At 41.0% G+C, this 27271-nt stretch overlaps 1 protein-coding gene across 1 annotated transcript; it reads left to right on the top strand.

The window, feature by feature from the left end:
• The first annotated feature begins 49 nt into the window (after nucleotides 1-49).
• On the top strand, nucleotides 50-25237 carry LOC111605702 (knirps-related protein). The gene is made up of 4 exons (XM_023324380.2): nucleotides 50-1218; nucleotides 3618-3688; nucleotides 20642-20719; nucleotides 23308-25237. The coding sequence occupies exons 2-4, from the start codon at nucleotides 3662-3664 to the stop codon at nucleotides 25162-25164; spliced, it is 1962 nt and encodes a 653-aa protein (XP_023180148.2). The 5' UTR covers nucleotides 50-1218; nucleotides 3618-3661; the 3' UTR covers nucleotides 25165-25237.
• The last annotated feature ends 2034 nt before the right edge of the window (nucleotides 25238-27271 follow it).

The following is a 27271-nucleotide window of genomic DNA, read 5'->3' as shown; positions in this document are numbered from 1 at the left end:
CGTACCCAGAGCATTTTGCAGAACTGTTTAACATCAGTCTTTAGTGATAGCTCGCGCTTCTTGCTCGCACGCTCGAATCGCATGTCGCACGCTCGCACGCTGCGTCGTCGGCTTTTTCAGAAACACAAAAAAACGATTGCAAAACATAACGTGCGTTCTTCTATCGATACTTCGATTGCTCGCTTATCGTTTATCGCTCATCGCCTATCGTTAATCGGTCAACAGCCCCCGCCCAAAGTATGCAAAGTGACCCAATAACAGCTCAATTTACCGTTCACAAGTTAATATAGAGTGCCGCAAGTGCTTCAGTTTTCACACCTCTCACACACACACACACACACGCGCGCACTCACACACATGAGAGGCATAAAAAAGAAAACAGAGGCGCGCGCTTGTTCGCCATTTGCCCAACTCAAGTCCAAGTGCCTTTTCACCAAATAAAGGTGTGGCCTAAGCCAAACAACAACAACAACAACGACAACAAATGCAACTTGAGAGTCAACTGAACAGCAAGTCAACTAAAACTCATCTTTCACTATGTTCTATATAAATTAGACGGCAGCAAATTGAATAAATACACACACACACACACAGATGCAGAGAGTGTGTTATATACACACACGCGGGCACACACACTCGAATGCAGGGAGCGTAACGAGCGCGTGTTTGTGTCGTTTATAGAGTTTAAGCTACGGTATATAAGTATGTATATCAATGTACATATGGCTGAGCTTTACGCTCGTCTAAAGTTCTAAAAGTCAAGTGCAATTTAGCTACAACAACAGCAACAATCGCTAAAATACTGTACGCTCAAGTGACGTTTTATTGGCGCAAGGTGAAAAAAGCAAAAAAAATAGTAATAATAAAACTAAAATAAAAATAGAAATAAACGAGCGAGGAGAGTTCACAATGTGCACACATAACAAACAACTTAAATGATTTTTCGAACCAAAAAAAACCAACAGCAACAACAACAGCAACAGCAACACCAACAAACAACAATAATATAGGAAATATAACAAAAGAAAACAAACTGCAGCCTCAGTGCACTATGAAAATTTGTAACTGAAACACGTGAAAAATCAAGAGACGGAAAGCCGCACACCGAGCTCACAGCGCCACGGAGTCTGTATTCAAATTTGGATTAAGCGAAACTCTTTCAACTCTTTTCATAATTTTTTTTCGTTTTTTTGCGGGCAGTTCAAAGGCTTTGATAAGGTATGAGATTTTATCTAAAACTTCTTGATCTTTTTGTTTTGTTGCTTTTATGGGCATGCTAAATAGAACTTGACTCTGTGGATCATTCATAATTTGCTAGGAAAGAGTATAAGACGAGAGGAATCTTGAAAGCTGCTATCAGCTATTAACATAACCATAAGAGTTCGGGCCAGGCTGAGCGTTGACTTTTGATTGGCAGTTTAATGGCTGCGACTGCGATACGAATGAAACCGAACTGAGATACATTCATCATACGCATAAAAGTTGAGATGGCATAAAAATTGAAACATGTGAATTTCATTAACGTACAAATTCAGAAAGACACCAAGAGACACACGAGATGAGTTGAAGAAGATGGCGAGCAGACAAAATTGACTGACGATTGACGTCGGACGACGGACTGACGACTGATATAGGCGACTTGGTGAGAAAGTTTTCCGTTTTGTTGGACAGTGCACTTTTTAGTATCGTCATAAAAGTAACAACAAACAACAACAACAACTGAAATCGACAAGGGCAGACAAATAAACTTTACGACTATATAACAGAATCAATGTAAGCCAAAGAACATACACTCAGCGAAACCAAAGCTAAATATAATTGAAAACCTAAACTGATATTTTGCACTTGATCTATAGCTTGGGATGGGATCTACGATCTAGCATATATAGCAAAATCAGATTGTTTTCAAGCAATAATTCTCTATGTGATATCTTTTAACAACATCTTTCATAGCACAGCTCCACTGTATGCTCCCAGCTCGCACCTTATTGGATCTATAAAATAATCTTACTAAATATATTTTTATATATATTCCATATTATTAGATTAAACGTCATTCATTTGCCAACTCGCAGCTCATATTTTTTACTGCCTGTTTTCTGGCAGTGTAACGCTGCTTATGTTTGCTTTATAGTGCAAACAGCGTGTAAAGCTTTATTTGCTTGAATTTGTTACACAAAACTTCGAACTATCTCGACTAACCTAGAATTGCAATCAAAGAATTTTGCCTGTCGACGATGCCAACTGGGATGCCAACTTGCATGTGCCGCAAATATTGACAATTGCCCCACTGTCATTACAAGCGTATTTTTTTTTGGTATCTTATGTTCTACAAAGTGCGCACTTAACTTGCTCAGTATTAAGCATGCACAGCGGGCATATGAGTTCCATAAGTGTTGAGTTGAGTGTTGAGAAATCAATGGAAATTTATATTTTATACGGGTTAAGCTTTTTTAAGGACTATACAAGACTTTCACCAGATCGGACAGATCATAGCATACTTTTTAGAGAGTTCTAAGAGAGTACAAAATGCATAGCAGGTAAAACTGTTGAAGCCTGTATTAGATAGAAGATAGAATATTGACCTTGATTAATATATTAATATATAAACATTTTCATTGAGCTTGAAATCTCGTTATTGAATCATCAAGTTTACTATAAAATTTGTAAGCTTTTGCCACGAAATTGGTCATTTTTTTCCAAGTTTGTTGCCTAAGTCTTTAGTTTATATGCAAGCTTTTTGCTAATCTTAATATATCAATCCTTAAAAATATTATGGATTGTCTGATGGCACTGCCAATAACAAAGTATTTCAAATGTTTATGATTTTTAATTGCAAAGTAAAAAGTTCGTTGCCTAAGTCATTTGTTTAATTCACTGATATATCAAGTCTCAAGATTTCCAGGGTATCTATCTTACAGCATAATCAATTAGAAACCGCTCGATATTGAAGATTTTTAGAGCTGAGCCAAAAAGTTCGTTGCCTAAGTCTTTTGTTTATCTGCAAGTATCTAGCTAAAACACAAAAACTAGAGTGTTCGCCAGGTGTTCAGTTGGATGCTGCACGACAAATTAACACATCAAGGTCGTTGCTAAGCAGTTGCAACTGCTACCGCTGACGCTGCCGCTGCAACAGCATCCTTGTGAAGGCAAGCCGGAAGACAACAATTGGCGCTTCCTATTGCACTCGCCACTGTGGAGGTAGACAAAGTGTGAAAGTATTTAGTACAAACGTGTTAATTTGTGCACAAATTGCAAACACCTGTTGCTCAATCAGGTGTTAGCCAAAGATTAGTGCAGGACCAGGCCAACTGACCGACTCACTGATGCTTTGATTCACTGACTCACACAAAGGTGCATCACACTTGCTCGTTCGCCACTCAATTTAGAGCAGCATCTCTGCCATTCGTTGCAATCAACATTTAAGGCAAACAAACGGCATAAATTGTGCTTTTATGGGTGCAGCAGCCGTTCAGCATTTGCATTTAGTATTGTAATAAATATTGAAATTATGTTTATTAGTTTAAGCTTACCTATATGCCAAATGGCAACAGCTATAGCCTTCACTTATCATTGAAATATATTTATATCTCTCTCCCCCTCTCTCTCTCTTGCAGTCCACACCTCCGGAGCGCACAAGCTGAGCGCATTAGCAGCAACAATGATGAATCAGGATAATCCGTATGCGGTAAGTCAAGCTGCAGCCATATAACTTATACTCACTTTATGGCAGGTCTGCTTACCTGATTCTACCTGTAAGCTCAATAAGCAGGGCAAAGTTATTCGAACATGAGATACTCTATATCTTAATATCTGTTCATTGAAACCCCAACTCGAGCTTAGCTCGCTCTATGAATATATTTGCCCAGGTGTAACGAAGCCCCTTACCACCATCCAAGCCAAACTCTGTTAGGGTATTTTTAACGAGCTCAAAAAGCAACCCAAACTCATATAAAATCAGATAAAAAAGATTTTTACGAGCTCCACTGCCTACAAAACAAATCAAAGGCGAACTTAATTTTTGATATTTTTCACGTGTCTTTGATAAGGGGAATAAAAATAAAAACATATTTGACATTTCTGCCGATATCATTGATAAGACAAGGCAATTCATAATGTAAGCAAAAATTGATATCAAAAGCGCTTCCGCATCGCACATCGCACATCGCGCATCTCGCAATTGGGCGCAGAAATTTTTGAATTATGAGCTTTTGGCAGTCCGTGCATAATTACCCAACATTTATGGCGGGGAGAGAAAAATTCATAATAAAACCAAATAAAATAAAAAAAAAACATGCACACTGAAAAAAAAAACAGTGGCCTAAACCAGTTTATACAACAACTCGAGGCGAAAATATTTAAATGATGTCATAATTTTTATAAAAGCAAAAAAAAAAAAACAATAATAAACATACTATATGTATAAATATAATAATCATAATACACACTACACACACACGCACGCACACACATATACGCTTCAATGCTGTTCGATCTTCATAAACGGCAGCTGCGATCGCTTCACCTGTTTTACGTATCTATAGATATATGTTATTTTTGCTCTGTCTTAGACTTCATGTCAACTTAAATTAATGCAGATCAATTAGTTAATATTATTAAGCGTCTCGAATGCTAAAAACTGCGTATTTTAAATAGATTTCTATACAGAAAAATGTCTCGAGTGGGGAATACAAAAGGCACGTAAGTTGTTGCTAACATGGCACTAAATGTCAATATTTGAATATTAAATTTTATTTAAGTGCGTTTTTTACGATCTTAAGCCGATTTTCGTATAGTCGAAAAACAGTCGGCGGCCCCTAGAAATGAGGTTGGTCGCAAGAGGCGGCACCCGTCGTAGTGTTAATTAGCTGAAATGTGAGACAATAAACTAAATGTTTGATTTAAACGGAGCCGGCAACAAGAACAGGAACAGCTTAACGATGGCCCGCTCGCAAGCCTCCACATAAACTCTGAGCAATTCAATAAAAATGGAGATTATGATATATGAGACAAATGGGCGGAGATAAGTGAGTTACTGCCTGGCTCCTAATGAGTGCAATAAACTCACTTTTGAATAGGAAATTGCAATTCCTATGGCAAATTGACAACGGCTAAAAACAAGTTGAGCTGTAAATTTGTCAATTATAGACTAACTTCAACAAATATTTACTGTTAATTCAGTTTCAAAGTAAATTAGCTAATTAATCAATCAGCAAACAGTTTTAATATATATTGATTATATTTTTTGTTTCAAATATATCAAAATCTTCAGCCCCGACTAGCTGTAGGAAGAGCAGGAAGTTTTCTTATTCTAATGCCGACTTGCTTGCAGCTTCCCAAGTTGTAAGCATCTGATTTTATTTTGTATTATATAAGTCTTACTTAAAAAGTCTTTGTGGCTCATAAAAAATATATATAAAATAAAAATGAAAACAAAAAATATAAAAATCAAGTTAAAAATTAATTAAAAAGAAATTATGAACAAATATTAAAAAATTATAAAATATATAAAAGACTCATTAATAAAAATACATATAAAAAAAAACAAATCAACAAAAATGATTTAAAAAATACATAAAATCAAATACTAAAAACCTCATAAATATTTTTAAAATATAAACCGCATAACAAAAGCTTTATATGGTTATGGAGCAATTCCCTAAAGACAAGCCGTCAATTGCTAATCAGATATGCCCAAGCTCAAGCAGCTTCCACACAATTCTCCATATTATTGCCATAATTCGCTAGTTAACTGCTGCTGTTGTTGCTGTTGTTGTTTCATTAACTTAAAACAAAATCCGTTTTAAGTATCTTTAGCATCAGTTTAATTGCAGCTGCACAACTTTGTTGGCTTAAGCAGCTTCTAGTATTGTCTGCTCGAGTCCAATTTTTGTTGCTAATCAAACGTAAATGTTTGTGTGTGTGCCACGCCCACCTCCGCCCCGAATGGTGTGGCAAACAAAAGACTCAGACAACGAACTTAGGCAGCTGGTGAAAATCAACTAATATTCATATTGGCAGCTACAGAGAAACGCATTACAATGTTGAGTTGTGCGAGTGCGCGAGTGTGTGTGTGTGTGTTAGTGTGTGTGTATGTGTGCCACTTGACTTGGGGAATTGAGTTGGTGGCAGTTGTTGCAGCGTTGCAGCGTTACAGCTTACAGTCAAATGCACTTCGACTCCGTCCGCACGCATCTGCAACTCCATTTGCAGCTCCAACTCTTTGGCATCTTTTCTATTTGCATTGGATGGGTCTGCTGCCAGTTTTGCTGCGAGTTAATGCTGATGCGACTGCCGCCGCTGCTGCTTGTGCTGCTGCTACCGCTGACCATTTTGGTCATAAACATTTGCGTAATGGATTTTTTCATATTTTGTTGGCCGCTGCGAACACACAAAGTAAATTAATTACGAGCTGCTGCGGCGGCGGCGATGGCGGCGGCGGCTGCTGCTGCTCGAGCAACATATTTGCACGTTGGAAAATTCTTGCAGACACAAAAAGTTATAAATGCCTAAAAATAAATAAGCCAAAGCCATGGCTAAACATGGCCAAAATGCAAAAACAGAAGCACAGCCAGCAAATTAGCAAAAGCCCAAAAAGCATTTGCCGCGCTCCCAACGCACACACACACACACACAAACATATGCGCAGAGATGGACAAAATGTAATTACAGCAACTAACAGCAGCAGCAGCATTGTTGGTGCTGTTGTTGTTGTTGTTCAAGTTGTTGCTATTTGCAATTTTTGTTGGTTTCGCGGTTGTAGCCATAGCCGGTTGCAATTTTTCACATGCGTAGCCAGTTTCTGTTGGCTCCGTAGGAGCTACGTAAAAGTTGTTCCGTCTCTCCTCGTTGTTGTTGTTGTTGTTGCGGCTGTGGTTGCTCCTTGTTGGAATTTTTGCTCGTGTGGTGTACATGTTGCGGTTGATAACTCAATTAGAATGTTAAATTTATGTTCGCCACAAGAAATTAACTTGCAATTAGAAAATGCTGGCAACAAAACGAAAGACTTAGGACACGAACTTGATATGGTAAAATTTTCGTTTATATGCGCTTAGTTTGTTTCCGTCTTTCGCCCAGACAGCGTCGCACTTTGTAATTAAGTAACAAACAGAGAAAACAAATTGAATCAATTTAGCAAATGGACGAAAAGGACAGACAAACAGCTGCAGCTGATGATTTGTGTTACATAATTGGCCATGGCAAGTTTTTAGGGCAGCCTCGCCCCGTTTCGTCGTTGCGCTCATCGCTTGGGCTAGACAAGTCTATTGGCCTGGCCAAAAACTAATGATGATGATGCACTGCACGCATTTGCACTATTTATAATTTCGTGAAGGCAGCCCAGGCAACAGCCAACAGACAACAGACAACAGACAACAGCCTGTGCCTGGCGAGTGCCAAAAGATCAATGATCAATCCTGAAGCTAGCGAGCCTGCGAGCTTGTGCTTGATGACTTTACTAGCCCGGGCTCGGGCTCGACTCGACTCGCCTCGGCGCAGACAACTTCATTTATTTGCAGATACATTTCAGGCGCCCCCAAAATACAGCCTCTCATCCTGTGGCAGACATCATTTGGAGATTTCGTTTGTTGCTCTGCCGTGTGGCTGTGCCTTTTGGCAAACAACTCTCTTTGATTTGGTGGGTTGAGCTGGTCGTGTTGCAGCATGTGTGTAATCAGTTACATGGCCAATGCGGCTAGCGATTTTCTTTGATGATTTATGCGCGAAATTAGCGAACTGAAAGTCGTTGCTGCAACACACAACTGTTGCACAAATGACTCAGGCAACGAACTTGAACGAACTTAAGAACAATTACACCAGTTTTCCAAACAGCGCACTTCCTCTCTGTCTGTGCGCCTGCCTGCAAAGATGCTGGCTGGCTGCGAGCAAGAAAAATAAAAACATGCATCAGAGAAGTCATTATATCCGCCCGCCGTAACCAGCGCTGCAAACAACTCGCTAACCTTGACAAAATCCTACACAGCTGAATGCATTAGTAGTTCACAAAAAACAACAAAACCTAAAGTCAAAAAACAACTACTTGCAAGCAAAGCAAAGTACCGACAAAGTACCGAAAACAAAACGCTATTAAACTTCTATTATTTAAGTACCACATTGTGCACTGATACTGAAAACGAAAACGAAAACGAAACGAAACGAGACGAGACGGAACGGAACGAAACGAGACAAAAAAATCGAAAACAACAAAAGCGAAGAAGACCAAAAGCGACCTGGTCAGCAAAACGATAATGAGGCAGCATTGTGCTGGCCGCTCTACGCCCTCCTCTCTCCACCCCTTGCCATCCGTCTTCCGCCCTCTAATACTTCAATCTCTCAGCACTCTCGACTCGACTGTAGCTAACAGAGCATAAATCCCAAAGCCAAAGTACTTTGCAAATTATGCAATATTATGTAATTATACAGACAATCAGCTGCGTCGCGTCGCGTCTCTCCGAGAGGGTAGCCGAGGCAAAGCGCAGCGAACTCTCAAAACTTCGCTTGCTTTTCTTCTTCTTCTTCTTCTTTTTATATGTACTTATGAAAAGCAGCCGCAGCCGCTGAAATGTGAAAATGATTGAGCGCATTATTTTCAAATTAGCGCGTGGCTCGGATAGATAAGAAGAGGTTGGGGGGCAGGCGGGTCGCACCAAGTGCTTGGCAAGTACTTCCATGCCATGCTTCGATAGTAAACACCTTTTTATATGCGCCTAGTTGAAAGCAGACGCGTGGCCTTGTCAAGGTGTTTGTGGTGCATACAACTGGGTGGGGCATAGACGAACTTAAGCGGCATGTGGCACAGTTGCATGGAAAACACAATCAAACTGAAGCAAAGTTGTTTCTTTTGCTACCTTACGAGACAAATAACAAAAGCAAACGTTCTCAGTAATACTAATACTAATGCTAATGATAATGATAATGAAATTAATAATGCATAAGGTAATGATATTGCTAAGTAATATGATAATGCAAAAGAGCAGGCTAATGATAATTCTAATAATAATGATAATGATAATGATAATGATAATGATAATGATAATGATAATGATAATGATAATAATGATAATGATAATGATAATGATAATGATAATGATAATGATAATGATAATGATAATGATAATGATAATGATAATTATAATGATAATAATAATGATAATGATAATGATAATGATATTGATAATGATATTGATAATCGTAATCATAATGGTAATGATAATGACAATGACAATGTGACTGATAATGTTTGGGGCGATGATATTGCTAATGTTATTGCTTAGGAACATGATAATGCAAAAGAGTAGGATAAGAAAAATACTGATGACAATGATAATACTAATGAAAATGATAGTGCATATATTACTAGTAATGCCAATGGTAATGCTAATATTAGCAATTCGGACAATGCTAATGATAATGCCAATAATAATAAATCTAATAATGCTACTAAATATAATGGTAAAGCTACTGATAATAAAATATTAATGCTGATAATTCCAGCCTAATCAAAAGTTAGCTTACATACTTAATACAAAATGCTCATACTCGAACTATTTCTAATACTAGTTTCAATGCACACACCAATTCCCTAAATAATACAAATCGTATTGAGAATCTGATTCAAGTTCCATTACTAAAACTTCTTTAATGCCCATGCCTATATTAATAATAATATATTAATAATAATATCAATCCCATAATTTATCACTAATGTTTTCTGTGTGTAAATCAGGAATTGATAGAAATTCAGCAAATCTTGAACTCATTCAGCATCATTTGATCTGCCTCGCTATGTAGCACATCTAGCATTCAGTTAGAGCACTTGGGCTTCGTCTGTGCTTCGTTCAGCTCAATATTTAAGTATCGTAATTTTGTTGTTGTTATCTTCGCCCATTGCCTTTGGTTTTGCTTTTGCTTCTGCTTTCGATTTCAAGTTCAACACTTGCCACAGCCGCCAATGTGTTCCGAGTGGTTGCCCCGCCACTTTATTACGTGGACTGCCGACTGCCAACCACCAACGGTTGGCGCCTGTTTTCTTCTATATGCCAATGGGCCAGGAGGGTTGAGGAGGGGCAGCAAGCTTTCTTCAAAGAAGCGTAACATAAATGTTATAATTTGAGTCTGTAATCCATAATAATGATAATAATGGTGCAGCGGCAAATGTTAGCCTTAAGGTCAAGGTTGTGCGCCGTTTATTGGAGCCAGCTGAACGTTGTGGTGGAGGTGTTTTGGTAATGAGCTGCCAAATTGTTAGAATTGTGGTTGCCAGCTACAACCACAAAGCATTCAATTAATTGGCCAGCCAGCTGGCCATGTTTATAGAGAATACTTAAATTGAGAATCCAAATGCGACGACCTCTGCACGACTCGCAAGCGATTTAGCACAGCAAATTGAATTAAATTTATATAAATTGCATAGAGACAACTATTTACCTATCTATCTATATATATATGTATAAATATCTCCGCTCATTTAACTATATAGCAGCAGCAACAGCATCAACAGATGTCCGCTTACATTAGAGCTAAGCAATGAGCCGAGCAAATTGTGCCCATTGTTATTTGTAAATCGCATTGCGAGTTTTGCTTATGTTATTATTACTATTTTTTGCTTTGTTTTTTATTTATTTATATTATTATTATTTTTATTATTGTCTCGTTTCATTTGTTTTTATTGCTGCACACGTGTAGCCGCATAGCCGTGTGGCCGAGCCCAGGGATGAGCATTGTGTAGCATTGGCTCTGGCCTTCGGCGCAGCTTGCCGAAAATCAACATTAAAGACAACAGACTTGGCATATAATGCCAAGTCGAGTTCCATTGGTATCATTCGATCATTTGCCAAGATCAATTCGCCTCTTCCCACGCCCCAACAATATGCGTTCGCCTAATCCCATTTTAATTAACATGTGAAAAATTGCTGTAATAAAAGCGAAAATTGCTTTCAATACGATTTTTAATCAATTATCGAATATATATATAATATATTATATATAATATATATATTACATACCTATAGTATAAACTGATCTCATTGAGAATGAGCATTCAGACTACAATTGTGTGATAGGTAGAAGGCAGCATAGGCATCAAGTAGATGAGGATGAAGGCTGACTGGTCTTAGACTGACTGTCAGATTAACTGTCTTCACATGTAGACAGTATGAAAGTGTTAATCTCAGTGTTTAGGCTTCGAAATTTACTTCACTTTACTTCTTTTTTGGCATCTCATCCCATTCCCATGCTCTGCTCTGCATTTCTTTCTGATTCGCATTTAATTATTTATTTGTTATGCTCGTATCAATCAAACTGGAAATTCAAAATATTTTGCATGTTCCCACGCCGCCCGAGACAACAGCAGCCAAAAAAAAAACCAAAACTCAAATTCAGTTTTAATTAGTCGCATTACGTATACGTAAATCGGTGCGCTGTGTGGCCCCGTTGGAGAGGCCATGGATGGTCTCGCGCAAATACTTAATAACAGGCAACAGTTGCAGCAAATTTACACCAGGACAAGATGGAACAGCGAACGGGCGAGACAGGGCAGGGCCAGGAGGCAGCTTTCTATGCTGTGCGGAGAAATGATTCATGAAGTGAGCCAGAGGCTGAGGCAGAGAGCGAGAGTCACTGCAAACTGTAACTCCTGCTGGGTTGTTCGCTATTGCCGGGTTTTTGCTGGCATTGCTCTTTCAGTGTGTTGGGGATCTGGCCAACGTTGTCTCGCCGTGGCGCAGACTATTAACTTTGAAAGTTGTTTAAACAGGCGATGCCAGCATCAGCAGCAGCAGCACCAGCAGCGGCGGCAGAGGCAGCAACCTCCACCTTCTACTTTTTGCATGGGGCGAGCATCGTTGTTGTTGTCATCTGCTTTGCTTTAGCCTCAGTCTCAGCCTCAGCCTCTATAGCAGTTGCTGTTGCTGTTGCAGTTGCAGTCAGTGTCAGCAGCAGCACCAGCAGCAGCAGCGGCGTCGCCGGCTCGTGGGAATTGGATCATTAGAAGCAGCGAGCGGCAGCAGAAGTTGGTCAACTAGTGTCGTCGCAGTCGCTGTTGACGTAGCTGCTGCAAACCGTTTTGCATGTGTTTTGTTGGCTGTGTTGCCACCGTTTCTTGTAGTTGTTGTTGCTGCTGCTGCTGCAGCCTTAAAGAGGCGCGATAAGTAAATGTGTCCGCGTCTCTTTTATTTGCACTTGCACAGTGCACCGAGCTCTTTTTTTTCTGTTCGTAGTTTTCATTCGTTATTGTCGCTGCTGCCCAGCCTGGGCGACCCCAGCGACGATGTCGTCGTCGACGTTGTCGCTGTTGTTGTTGCTGTTGCTGTTGTCGTTGTCTTTGTTTGTTTATTTGTTTGGCTTTTTGTTGTAGCCCGAGCTCTGAGCTGAGCTTCTTGGTGTCTTTTTGGTGTGTGTTGCATGCGATTTATTTGTTTGTTGTCTCGTTGTTATCTGTGCGAGAGCTTTTTTGTTTTCCTCTTCTTTTTTTTTTGGGCTTTCTGCCTCTTCCTACCTTGCCAACTTTGCCCAAGTTGCAGCCAGCTACTGTTACCAGCTACTTTGCTGCACCGTTTTTTTTTTGCAGCCATCGCCTGATTTCGGGAGTCAAAAGTCAATTAAATAAGAGCAGTGCACAAGCTTGTACTTGTTATTGTTGTTGTTGTTGTTGCTGCTGCTTTGCGGTTGTTGTTTTTTCTTTGGCTTTTCGGAAAACGAGCAATTTGTGCAACTATGTGCCTTTGAAGGCGCTATGGGAACCATTTCACCAACAACTTGGCTATTGCTACATTTGAGAATTTGCCGTGTTGATTTATGAAAAGGTGGCAAGTTTGTTGCCTAAGTCTTTTGTTTTCTCTTCTATTATTTCTGTGTAATTTAGCTGCAGAAGCTGAAAAGAAATGTTGAGGCCAGCGAGAAGCAAGAAAATATGTGAAACTGATCAAGTTTGTTGCCTAAGTCTTTCGATTCTGTTGCAGTTTGACACTCGTCATCGCAACTAGCTTCCTTAATCAGCTAAAAGTGTTTATTTTACAAAAGTTGTTTATATATCTCTCAAGTTAAGTACAACTAACTATAGCTTCCACACTTTGAAAGCAAAGCACTTAGCCCAGCTGGCAGTTACCCAGTTAACAGTTATGAATTTAAGCCAAATTCAACTTCTTTGTTAGACCCCATTCAGTATGGATAGAGGGTATATATGAAGATAGAAAAACTAACTGCAGTAGTCAACAATTAGTTTCCTCGTGTCGCATTTGAGGCAGACACTTCACATCACTCGACTGTCGTTTGTCTTTTGTCGGACCGTCAACTGCAGCACGAATGAAAAATAAAAAAAAAGTGTACAAAAAATTATACAAAATGCGATTGCACACAAATCATGAGAAACGCTCCCAACACGGTTGTGCCCCCCCTGCTGCTGCTGCATTTAGCCGCAGCTGTCTGCCTATCCGTCGGACTGTCTATCAGTTTGTCTGGCAAGCGCGTCTCTCGCTGGCTTAAAGCTTGACGTGCTGAGCTTCGAGTCTTAGCCCCTTTTGATTCGCATGTGTCAAGTCATTGGCATCTAGTGCAGCTAAATGCTCATTGAATCAACAGGCAGCAGCTCCACAGCCACAGGCACAGCCAACGACGATTTTATGCCAATTCATGGCCGGGCATTCAAAGTCACAGCAACATCAACAGGCAGCAGCAGCAGCAGCAGCAGCAGCAGCAGCAGTAAAACTTTAAATGCAATTTCTAAAGCGTTTACTAATTTGTTGGCCAAGTTTTGTTGCCCTTTTTTATTTGTGCGCAGTTAGGTTGCGCAGACTTTTCACCTGGGGGCGCCAGGTGACTACGACAGGCCTGTCAATTGTCGGTCCAATATATTTAGTGGCTCACACACGTTAGGAGCAGAGCGAGCGCGCGCGCGCTCAAATGTCAAGCCAAACACTTGTAGCAACAATTGGCACAGGTTTTGCCTGTCTCGTTTTGCCTAAGCTAACATTTAAAATTGTAACAAATGCCACAGAGCTCGGCGAACGTGTGGCTCCAAGCCAACAGCCAAGTGGTTGCACCACCGGCACCACCGGCACCACCACCACCACCAACAGCAGCAGCAGCAGCAACACACAAAAGTCTAAGGAAAAGCTCGCACATTTTGCACGCATTTGCATAACAAGTAGCCGAAGAAGCGATGCAGCCTAACGAATATCTAATACTCTATTCATTTAGAAAATGAAGCTCAGCTCGATTATGTTTTAGTTGAGCTTCCTCCTAACAAATCCTATCTAAAATGCTAAGTGCTTCACTTCAGGAAAGTGCATTCGCTCGCTTGTTGAGAGACCCACACGTTGTTGATTCTCTGGCTTGAAAATTGTTTTGCAAATTTGTCTTGGTAAGTCATATATGCATATGTACATGTGTGTGTGTGTGTGTGTGTGCACTCGTATTCTATTGAAAATTAGACGCTGTCTTTTTCCGTATTCCGTCAATTTTTCAGCATAATTTGAACCGTTTGGCGAATGGTCACAAATTTTAAGCGGAAATTGCACAAGCACTTGACACTTGGCCGCGCTTGCTTCATTCTGGATAAGGAGGCAAACAGTGCAAGTGCATTTAAATTTCACATGAGCTCATAAAAATAGTTACAAATTAATTATAATGACAAAGATGCTGGCTAAGCTAGCCAAGTGCTGCGAGAGGGGCAGCGCGCGGAGGGGCTGTGAATGAGCTCTGGGAATGAGCATGGGGGAATGCAGTTGTACAACAACAACAACAACAACAACAACAACAACACATGAGCACATTATAAATCTAAACATTTCCTGCTTGACAGCTTGAAGAGCTTACAGCGAGCGACCGAGACAGCAACGATGATGCTTCAAGTCACAGCAGCAGCAGCAGCGGCAACAGCGGCAGCAGCAACAACAGCAACTGCGATAAATATTAAAAACTTTGCTTTTCATCATCACAGTTCATAATTATAGTGTTTTAGTTTATGTAGTTTAGACAGCGTCTTGACTGCGAGCGGCAGCAATTAGCTAAGTACAAATCAAACGAAAGACTTAAGCGACAAACTTGACAGCAGCTACTACAGAATGATGAATGCGCCAGCTCAAGCAGGAAGCAGGATCAAAACAAAACGAACCCTGCTGCGACTTCTGGACTCCAAATCCAAAAAAAAGAAACAAATGATTTGAGATTGATTTTCATAGCTCTGCCCTTTGCAATTGCTAAATCGAAGTATAGCAAATAATAATTTCTGCTGCAGTAGAGTGGAGTGCAGCACTCGGACAGAGACTCGCCTATGATTGATCACTCCCCGAGGGCCAAGTTGTCTCGTTTCGTTAAGGGCCATGAAAATGTGTAAAAATTGTTCTTTTATTATTTTTGTGTTGCAGACAGAGAGCGATGCGCATTTGACAAATTGCTCGACTCGCTGCTGGCCAGCCCCGTGACTAAGCTCGTTCTGGGAGAGGCCACAGTGCGAAATGTGCGATGCGTGTGCAGCTGACTAAAGGCCTCAAGTATTTGTAGCGCGGCAAAAAGAAAGCAAAGCCTGCCACAGCAACCAAAGCAGAACACGCTATATAACAATTTTGACAATTTTTTGGGAGGGGAAGCATCAAGTTTACATAGACGTAGAGCAACGCATCTCTGATGATATAAACGAGTTCGCATTACAAACATGACTCATCAGCTCTCTAGAAGATGCTACAGCTGCTAGAGCACAGCTGCCGCAAAGCTGTCCCAACTAGTTTTCTATAGTGTATAGTGTGCTTGAGCAAATCGCACAAATATGTGATTTGGGAAAGTTGAAATCAATGAATATACACTGAGCGAAATATGTGGAGCAGCAGTTACAATTTGCCTAAGAAAATATTGTATTAATTTTTTGTAAATATTGAGAATGAGATGTGTTCCTGCCTAGGCTGTGGTCTCTCTCTCTCTCTCTCTCTTTGAATAGTCAAAGGAATATGCTGCAAAACTGTGAACATTGAACTGTGAACGGTGACCTGCGAACTGTGAACTGTGAACTGTTCACAGCCTCAACAACCTAGTTTTACGCAAATCGTGTATTATAATCTGAGCAAAGTTTTTGCTTTTGTTTTCGCATTAATGCCACAAGGCAACAGCAACAGCAACACCAACACGCGGCCGTCTTCAGTGTCGACGAGTCATGAATAAAAAATTAAATGAAAAAAGAAGCAAATATTAAAAAAAAAATAATAATAATAAAAAATGAAAAACAAAAAAAATAGACAAAAACTAGAACAATTTGTTTTGAGCATTTTGCGCACAATGAACAAAGCGAGGCAATTGCTTTGTGCATGATTTCATTTTAATTAAATTTTGTTTGGTTTTTTTTCTGCTTTTTGCTCTTGCGCTTTTTATAATTGCATGCAAACAATGCGAGACGAGCACATGGCTGACTTTTATGGGGCCTCGCCCCCTACCCCCAAAGGCCTGCCGTCAACCCCTCCGCAGCGCGCCCCCACAGCCCACGGCGCAGTCTTGTGGATGTGCAAAATTTTGTTTTGCTTTGCGTTTGTTTGTTTTTTTTTTTTGCGTTTTTTGCCATGCAGCGCATTTGGTATTACGAGCAGCATTTGTGGCAGCAGTTGTACATGTTGCCAAGGTCAAGTTGGGCAATTATCATAATTTTTGAGCTTTTGAGTTGCGCTTATTTGGCTAAAAACGAAGCTGGCGAAGCCTTGTTAATGGCACTTAGCTCAGCAGCGAGTAGCTGCGTTGAAACTGGAGTAAACGTGCCTTTAATTTAATTTTAGTTTAATTCGTTTTTTTATATTTTAAGTGAATTACTTTTAATAATTTCATATTATAATGAGCTGAATGGATTTTTTTGTAAATATTTTTGATATATTGCTCTACACATTGCATCATCGCTGCCCGTGATATATTAAAAAATTCTACTTGCTATTTTTGTTTGACTTAAGGTTAACAAGAAATAAACAACAACAACAACGAGAACAGTAAACAACGGCAGAAGGCAGCTATAATTAATCACATACAAAATCAACAAGATCCAAAAATATATGTATATATAAATGTACGGATATTTGTTCTGTCAGTTTTTGATGACGAAGGGGGAAATTTATGTCTGAACTAATCCAATCAGCTGCAATTAGAATACCCTATAGTGGAATTCGATTGAGGAAGACTTTTGGTTAAGCTCTTCATATGTATGAACAGGCAGCATCTTGTATGCCCAGCCAGGTTAACGCTTTGCTGTTCACACTCTTGAATTTAATTTTGTTTTAAGCGTGTTTTTTCAAAGAATTCGGTACTTTTTGCTACATCAAGCTGCGCTCAAAATATACCAACTAATTAAAATAAATTGGCTGCAGCTGAACTCATCAATGCGCCAACTGGCGAGGAGCAGAGTGGGGGAGCAGGCGGCTATTGAGCAGGTGTTTGACAAATTGCGATGCTGCCTCTTTGTTCTTCTCACAGCTAAACAACAGAAATACTAAACACATACAAAATTGTTTCTCGTGCTTGTTGCATAATTTATAACACTTTCACTTAATAGCCACTAATTGTGGCTGGAACATGTTGTTAGCGGCGATCAGAGATTGGTATTGTTTGACTTTGTTTTTGTCGACTTATGCAATAGGCAGAGTCGATAAATTTGTATCCAAAAACCTGTACCCAAATTAGTGGGTCGCTTGAGCAGTAGATGACCGAATGGTCTGTTTATAATGAAGTCATTCGATAAATATGAACATGAAACATGATATGAAGCTCAAACAGTGGCGTTAAATGTGCTTTTTAAGACTCTTGATTATTCATGAATATATAGAATTAAATGGGGTGACAAAAATTATAGGCGAACTTAATGCTGTTGAAAAAATCATTTGGTTTCTTCTCTCTTGTGTCTTTGATTAGCGCTTCTAGACTTAAGACTTCCTTAATTAGTTACCTATTAGCTTAAAGACTATGGCACAACTGCGACAGAGATAAGCTGTGTTCAGTCTCCAAGCAAGGTGACCTTTAGAATCATGGCTCTTTAACTCTTTGCATCTCTTTCTGTATGGTTCTTACTACCTTTATCTCTTACTTTCCTGCAATCTGTCCTGAATATCTGTCTGTCTGTCTATATCTCTAACTTTCTTTCTATCTATCTCTTTTCCTCTCTCCTTCTTTCTCTCTCGCCCTCCAACCCTCTGTCACCAACTCTCTCTTTCTACTCTCTTCTCTCTCTTTCTTCGTGTTCTATTTTGTCGCTCTTTTTCCTTCTCGCTGAGTCTTTTCCTATAACTTGGAATACTTAAATTCACTCTCGTTTAATGAGGCTAAAATGTAAATTGGGATTTTAAAATGAGCTCGCAAATCATTTGCTGACACTTAAAATAAATTCAAACAAAGCTCTAAACAAGTTCCACAGCAGCAACTGAGGTATGGTATATGATAATGCAAATATAATGCATATATAACATATATAGTATGTATATATAAGTATATATTCACATAGCTAACGAGCTGCAGCTAAAAGCTAGAACTAAGCAACATTCTGTTTGCTCTCTCTTTCAATCTGCCTCTCTCTGTCTCTATGTCTCCCTCGCACAGTCTCTTTCTCGCTCTAGCTTAGCTGGTGTCACTTGTCTGTTGTAAAATAAATGTTTATTGCTTTTTAATATTGCACATTGTCTGCATAAATTTCACGGCATTCAGACTCACAGACAGACAAACAGATCGCAGCCTCTGCAACTTTGTTATTATTCTCGCTGTATTTTTTTTTTCATTTTCTTTTTCTTTTTATTTTTTTATTTTTGTGTGATTTAAAATCAAACTAAATCTGCTGCCAATCCGCTGGTTGTTGAAACTTGAAACTCATAATTTTTAATTTATTTTATGTGATTTTTATTTGTCGATTAATCCAAGCAACAACAAGAGCCGCAGCCAACCCGACGACGCTTTATGAAACCTAAACGTACAAAATTTATTTCCTACCCGGTCGGAACCAATGGCCAGAGTCGCGGCAGCGGCTGGGGAGCCAAACTCAACACATAACACGAAATCAGATTAGCATGTTTTACAGGCCGAACAAGCCAAGGAACTGAGCGAACTAAGCCAATTGGTGTGGTGCATTCTTTCCTATATCTGACCCCCTCCCTCTCTACCCGCTACCTGCTACCCGCTACCCGGGGGCACACGGCTTTGCCAAGTTCGTAGGTTGGGATGCTGGCCAAAAGTGAATGTGTTGAATGCTTTCTCTACTTTGTAATGTGCCAATTGTTTGGACAGATGGGAAAAATTATTGCCGCGAATTGACAGTGGGGCAATTGGTGCTATAAAACATAAATCCCGAAACCAAAATGTGAACTGCACTCAACGGCTCAGCTGAGTCGGCTGAGCATGTGCAGCGGCGGCAGCAACCACCTGCTGCAGCCACCTGAAACAATTTCGCTTTAATGAGAGCCACTAAAGATACAAGATCTGGCGATCCTTAAGCTGCAATTGTTATTGTGCTCATAATTGTATTATTTATGGCAAATTGCTCTGAATAAATTTGCCTTGGTGAATGGTTCGAAATGGTTCGAAGCTACTTGAGTTTAGAGCAACTGCATGCATGGCAGATATATATGATTCAGCTGTTGGATTTATATATTCTATATTTTATACAAATTATACAATTAGCCTGCAGCTGACAGGAGGCGTATCTTTCTGTCATATAAGCCCAAAGGCTGCTTAAAGTAAGAAATATAGAGTATATCTGACTGCCTTATGACCCTCTTCTGCTTGAGCTTGACTTCCTTTTTAAAGTCTCCCACGAATCATGAGCCTTGCGTGTGTGCGTGTCAACAGAGTTTTGCTCCAGTTAAAGCTACAAGTGCAGCGGGCCCAAAAACGCAATGCGCTGACCACAGCGAAGCCGCCAAGATGCAAGCACCAAGCCCCAAAACCAAATAAAGCTGGCGACCCAACAACAGCAACAACAACAAGAGTAACAACAATGATGGCAATTTGTTGATAAACATTTCGCTCGCAATAAATAAACAAATATACGAGTGTACCTTGGCAACAAGTTGCTAAGGTCTATGGCGCGAGACAGTTCAAAGGAAACAAGAGGCGCGATCGGTAACAGAAACTTGCAACAGGCAACAGCCTGAGCCACAGTCAGCAAACACGGCTAACAGCCAACAGGCCATATAAATGCAAATGCTCTACACGCTGCTGGTTTGCTCGCCCAGCTACGCTGTTTGCTGTGTGCTCTGGGGCAATTTTTCATTTGATTCCATCTTCATATTTTATTATGCCCCAGCATCCAGCGCTGTGCCGCAACATCGTCCATTTCCATTTCCATTTCCAATTGCTGCGCGGCTGGTTTTTCCTCAGCTTTTCTTCTTTTTTTTTCCTTCAGTTGATACCAATTTCGCGATATGACAAACTATGTTTGCATTTTAATTTTTAATGCGTGTGAATTTCGCTGGCGGCGCACTTGCTCTCAGTTCTCTCTGGCTGCGAGATGCTCGTGTCATGATTTGCTGTTGCTTTTAATTGAAATTTTATGAATTTATTGCTTTCGTTTTTTCCTTCACTTGTTTTTTGTTTCTTTGCCTGCACGCAAGTGTGAGGGAGTCGACGATAGTGGGAGACGATTTAGAACACGCCAGCCAATGTCTTATATATTATTGTCTGCTCCGTTTATTTCCAGATGAATCAGACGTGCAAGGTCTGTGGCGAGCCGGCAGCTGGGTTTCACTTCGGGGCATTCACATGCGAAGGCTGCAAGGTGAGTAAAAGCTCCATAAAAGTATATTTATATTCTTATACATTTGTGATGTTATCGGTAATTGATATCGATTAAATTTATCGATTTAGGCTATTAATGACATATAATGATAGTTTGATGTTATGAATTGTGCGTATCGGCTTATGTAATCTATCAATAATTATTTATCGATTTTTGTATATCGATTATAATTCTTGATTTCTATTGATTTTATCCAATTGTGATATTTATTGTATTCATAGGTTTATATTATCGATGCTTCGGTTTTTGTTATCGATTGTACTTGATCGACTGAACCTATAAATTATTATAATCGAATTTATCGATAAATACGGATACATTCTTCATATTATATATTGAATATTAAATTTAAATTCGATTGCTTACAGTAGTTTGATTGCTAATTTGTCAATATCGATATCATATTGTTATCGATAAGCTTACAAGAGTCTGGCCTAAGACAATTATGGATTAGTTAGGGAAAGAAGCAACAAATACTATTGGCTGAATTGCAATGCGAATAATTTTCCATGAATTTAATAATAGTAATCGACACTCGGCGCCTCCCTGCCAATATGAATAATAGTTATCGATCGCTATTGGCATTCCATAATAAATCGCTGGTCGCATCGTGACAAAGCCGTAGAGTAAATGGTGCCATACCAAAACTGGAATGTTGAGTTCATTACGAGCAATATTAACCGAGCAGCACCACTGCCACCAACAACAACAACTGCAATAAGATAAACGACAACAAAGAACGCCTCAGGCTAAGGTCAAAGTTAAACAAAAAGAGCGCTCCACAAAATGCATAATTGATTTAAACACGAGTACTTTAAATGCCTTAGGAATACGCTCTAGTCGAAGAAGGAGAAGGAGAGGGAAAGGGGGGGCGGGGCGGGGGCAGGTCGAGGTTTTCTCTTGCTTTGTTTGGCTGGGAGAAAAAGGTCAACTAACGTACAATTTGTGGGTCAACATTATTTGATTTGTGCGCCATGGCGTGGGCCGGCTAATTTGACGCCCACCCCAAATCAAAAGCCCCCAAAACGAAACGAAGCGCGTCGCTTCAATGATGATGCAGCAGTAGACTAAGAGCCATGAGATGAGATGATTGAGAATCGCAAAGAGAGGGACGCGAGCAGACGGAAGACGGAAGACAAGCCAAACAAACAAAAGTGAATCCGCCTTGGCGCACAAAATTGCCTGTAAATAGCCGACGCGGTAAGTTCGTCCGGTTCTGCTGCTGCTCTTTCAAACGAAACTGAAACCGAAACTGAAACTGAAGACGTAAGCCTAAAGCCGAAAGAAGCGCACAGAAAACAGAAAACAGAAACTAAATAAACATAGCTATACGAGAAACCCCCCACCTCCCGCCCCCTGCCACTCTCATTTCCATTTCCGACCCAGTAATCTTGATGCCCAATTAACCTTAAAAGTGGATTTTTGCATTGTTTCTGTTTCGATTTGCGCGTCTCCACGGCAACGGCAACGGCAACGGCAACTGCAACTGCAACTTCGACTCGAACTCGAGCTCCACCTACGACAACCACTGACTGAATACTGACAGAGCTGACTGTCTGTCTGGCTGTCTGTCTGGCTGTCCGTACGCCAACTTGATTGCGACGCTGCGCTGTGATTTACGTTCAACATTGCAACTTGGCATAAGTGTTGCACAGCCTATAACCTTTGCAACATGCTGCTTGCCACAGCAACAACACACAGCACACAGCAACATGTTGTAGTCTTTTTCGTGCCGCATTGAATTAAATTGTTTGTTTGCTTTGTTGCAATTGATTGTGGCCCAGCCAACGGTTAATGTTGCGCTCGTAGGTGTAGGTGGCAGCGACTATGGCTATAGCTGTGGATGTGCATGTTGCATGTCGATACGTATTTCTTCTTTGGCACTGCATTTAAGACTGCTCTGCAACAACAGCAACAGCAGCAGCAGACGCTGATGAATCATCAAAAAAATTTAATGAGATATTATTGCTGAATGACATCACGGCTTAGAGGCGATGAAAAGGCTCCAAGACTGAGAGAGAGAGAGAGAGAGAGAGAGAGAGCTTGGTTTTAGCTGGGCAAGAGCTGTGTATGCTCAGCTAAAACATACCCTATACTTACAGACGAAGATCACATCTAAATGCTGTAGAGGCTTCACTATCTTCCACTATTATTCGATAAGTACAGGGTATCAGCAGACCAAAAGATACCCTGCACACAGCTACACAGTAGATCTCTCACTCCTGTAGAAAAAGCCCACATATATACTTTTAGTTGATAAGTACAGGGTATCAGCCGCACTTGAGCTCCATGCGAGTATTTGTAGAAGAAAAGCATTCAAGCTGTCTGAATGCAAACACAAGTTGAGTGCGTCTAAAGTAAAGCAACATTTTATCAAGCATCAAACAAATAGATCAGTAACTAGAAAAGTCAGAAACGGTAAAGAGAGCTCGAGTTGTCAGTGAGATGAGAAGCTCAAGAATGAAACAAGCAAAGAACTTATAAGTAAGAGAGTCTTTGGAATCTTTGGGAACTCTTGCCTCTGCTGCCGAAACTAATCTACTTTTTAACTTCGCTCTACTTTGCAGTCCTTCTTTGGCCGCTCGTACAACAACCTGTCCTCCATATCGGACTGCAAGAATAACGGCGAATGCATCATTAACAAAAAGAATCGCACGGCCTGCAAGGCGTGCCGCCTGAAGAAGTGCCTCATGGTGGGCATGTCGAAGAGCGGCTCACGCTATGGTCGTCGCTCCAATTGGTTCAAGATACACTGTCTGCTGCAGGAGCAGCAGCAGCAGGCGGTGGCTGCCATGGCGGCGCATCACAACAGTCAGCAGGCGGGCGCAGCGGGCAACACGGCCATGGGTGGCGCCTCCAATGGCTGTGTGAAGGCAGGTGTGCCGGCCTCGTCGGCAGCTGCTGCTGCGCTGGGCATGCTGGGGCATGCGACGGGTGGGTATCCGGGTCTGTATGCAACGGGGCCGCCACGCAGCAAGGAGGAGCTGATGATGCTCGGCCTGGAGGCCAGTGGTGACTATGGCGGCATTAAGCATCCATCGCTGGTCGCCTCGCCTTCGGTCAGCTCACCGGACTCACACAACTCGGACAGCTCCGTGGAGGTGAGCAGCGTGCGTAGCAACTCGTTGCTGCAGCTGGGTGGCAAACAAAGTGCCGCAGGCGATGCTAACCAAACGGCGCAGGGCGGCACAGCGCCTGGGCGACCGCCACAGCTGCGCAAGGATCTGGCGCCGTTTTTGCCATTACCATTTCCGGGTCTCGGCTCGATGCCAGTGATGCCACCGCCCGCATTTTTGCCACCCTCACATTTGCTCTTTCCCGGCTATCATCCCGCGCTCTATTCCCATCACCAGGGCCTGCTGAAGCCCACGCCCGAGCAGCAGCAGGCGGCAGTGGCTGCTGCCGCAGTGCAGCATTTGTTCAACTCGAGCAATGCGAGTGGGCAACGCTTTGCGCCGCAGCTGCATGCGTCGGCGCCCTTCGGCCACGCCGGCCTCAAAGAAGAGTCCGCGCACAGTCCCAACCACAATAACAACCACAATTTACTGCCCAATGGCAGCAGAACAGCGACTAGCGCCGCAGACGAGCTAACCAAGCGCTTCTACTTGGACGCTGTGCTCAAATCACAGCAGCACAGTCCTCCGCCGCTGGCGACAAAGCTGCCGCCGCACAGCAAGCAGGACTACTCCATATCGGCGCTGGTTACGCCCAACTCGGAGAGCGGGCGGGAGCGTGTGAAGAGCAGGCAGAGCAACGGCGAGGCGGACGAGGAGGAACGCGAAACGGCCACGGGCAGCGAGAAAGCTGCAGAGGAGGAACTGGAGCCGGAGGAGGACGATGAGGAAGACTTGGTGGTGTCCATGACGCCGCCACGTTCGCCAGCGCAACAGCAGTCGGCACAAGTATCGGACGAGCATGCAGCAGCGCAGGACAATCCGATCGATTTGAGCATGAAGACCACTGGCAGCTGCAGCTCCAGCTACCGAAGTTGCAGCAGTATCAAGAGCAGCTGCGCTCAGATTGATGCCGAGAACTACAGTGATAATGAGCCAGCAACTGCTACGGATAAGGAGCCAGCCGATGAGGTGCTCCAAGTAACAGCCCTGGACGAGGAAGACGCCGAGGAGCAGGAGTCAACGCAAGCTGAGCTCGAGGATAACAGCACCACGGAGACGGTCAAGACCAGCATAGAACAAACCCAAAACATGAATAACAACAACAATAGTAACACCAACAACAACAACAACAACAACAATAGTAACACCAGTGATAACGAGGCCAACGATAGTATCAAACGTAAATTGAACGAGCTGCTGCAGGAATCGAATGGCTCGAAGCGTCTGCGCCTGGACTCGCCGCCTGCAGCCGATTTGCCCGTTAAACTGGCCACCTCAACGGCACTCGACCTAACCAACAAGGTTTGATCGATGGGCCCAAATGTTAGACAAATTGGCGACAGTTAGTCGCTGGGCGTAACACTATGCAACAAAGTTCAGCGTAGACATAAAATGGATTTCAATTTCCATTGAAATTTAAATTCTGATTTATTAGTAAAAATATTTTTAAATTTTTCTATAATTTTTAAAAATCTAAAAAAACTATTTCAAATATTTTTAGCATATTTCTGTTTAGTTTATCATACAGTGGACACAAAAACCAAAATTATTTTAATATATTTTTGATCAAAACCGCCAAATGAGCAGCATTAGCATGTTCTCAGAAAGCTTGTCCTCGAAAAACTCATTAAATAATTGAAATAAATAATGCATAAAAGAAATGTTGACAAATGGGCAGAAGATTTAATTTTGTTGCATAGTGTTATATAGAGTGTGTATAAAATGTACCATTGACCACCTAACCCAGACTCCCTGACGACCTTTTCCACTTCCACCCCGCCCGCTATGCCAAATACAACAACAACAACAAGAATTCGTGCGTTCAATGTTAAGATAAAGCTTCGAGTCGTTTGCTTTTATTTTTATTTGTATTCTCTTTAAAGAGATTATCACATTGTTTAAAACAACTAACGAATATGAACAAATTTGCATATATGCGATCTGAAAAGTATAACAAGCGGCGCGAGTCGAGTTCTTAATTAGATGCAACGCATTAAACGCGAAGAAGAAGAAAACGTTTCGATCGAGCAAAATGAAATGTTGCGAGTATTTTAGACCGATGACAACAAGGAATGAGATCGCATCGAATCCAAATTGAATCGAATCGAGACCAGCCTAAATTGTTGCAAAATTATGCAAAGAGCGCCAATCCGTATCGTTTGCATAATGAATGTAGTAGTGGAATTTGTTAATTTATAAGAAAAAGTTTTTAGTTATATCTCTAGCATAATATATATAGTAATAATACGGACAAATATATACATATATATACCTAAAGTTTCTTTAATAGGCGTATAGAAATTATTTCAAGTATTTCTTAGCTTACAAATTGTAATTTTTAAATTCTATATATACACACAAATATATATATATATATATATACCTGTACGATCATAGCGAATTTCAACTTCGAGTTATTAGTCACAATTAGCAAATTTGTATGTTTAGCCTCTACACATAAATAAATCAAATGAAAAGCAACAACATGTATAGCATAATTTATAATAATTATCTAGACTATTTGTATCCGATGTTTTTCATGTGGAGCGCATGAAAAATATTGACGATATTAAATAAACACAAATAAATATTTAGATGAACGACTTTGATGGGCAGTTCGATGGGTTTCAGGGCGCGTTAAGGGCCATGAGAAATTGGGTTAAAGCCAACATCAATATGCGCGTTGAGCTTAACATATTTATCGTTACGGATGCTGGGAGCATGGAAAACATTTAGAGCAATGGGCTGCTTAAGAGAAAGTGGATCATAAAACTAAACGAAATGGATACGTTTTTTCCAAAATATTAAAATGATATAACAAAATCAATTTATTAAGGCTTTTAATTTAGCTCGACATTTACCAGATATCAACGGGGAAATACACAGAGATGAGCTACAACCATGTAGAAATATGCTGTCAAATATCTTCATATGTAACTCTCTTCCATTGTGGTTTCTTTTGACTGTTTCGTTCTGTAACATTAACTAATTCGCTGATGCATCTGATGAGTTGCTTAAATTAGAAATTAAAGAGGGAATCTGAGCTGATGCTGCCACTGCTGGCTTTATCTGAAAATCAGTCCCCAGACACTCGTCAGCAAGTGCAAACTGCAGTTCAGCGAAAACAATTCCCACACAAAGCAGCAAGCGGATCTTTTTCTCAGAGCCGCAGTAAACTCAGCGAGCAGCGAACAGCTTCAGCTTCAGCTGTGTCAATGTGCATACCAAGAGAGCCAATCAATCCGAAATCTATTTCAATCAATCTTTGCGTAATTGTAAATACTTTCAACATATTTCGCTTCGCCAGCTACGACTGACAGTCGACGCGACGCGATGGCAACGGCAACGGCGACGGCGACGGCGACGGCGACGAGTTTGCGACGAGTCGACGGTAAATGGCGCGAAAATTATAGCA

Source organism: Drosophila hydei, unplaced genomic scaffold (genome assembly GCF_003285905.1).
Source record: "Drosophila hydei strain 15085-1641.00,03,60 unplaced genomic scaffold, DhydRS2 tig00000001-arrow-pilon, whole genome shotgun sequence".
Classification (NCBI taxonomy): domain Eukaryota; kingdom Metazoa; phylum Arthropoda; class Insecta; order Diptera; family Drosophilidae; genus Drosophila; species Drosophila hydei.
The sequence above is the reverse complement of the archived record's forward strand: the minus strand, read 5'-3'. Positions and strand labels throughout refer to the sequence as shown.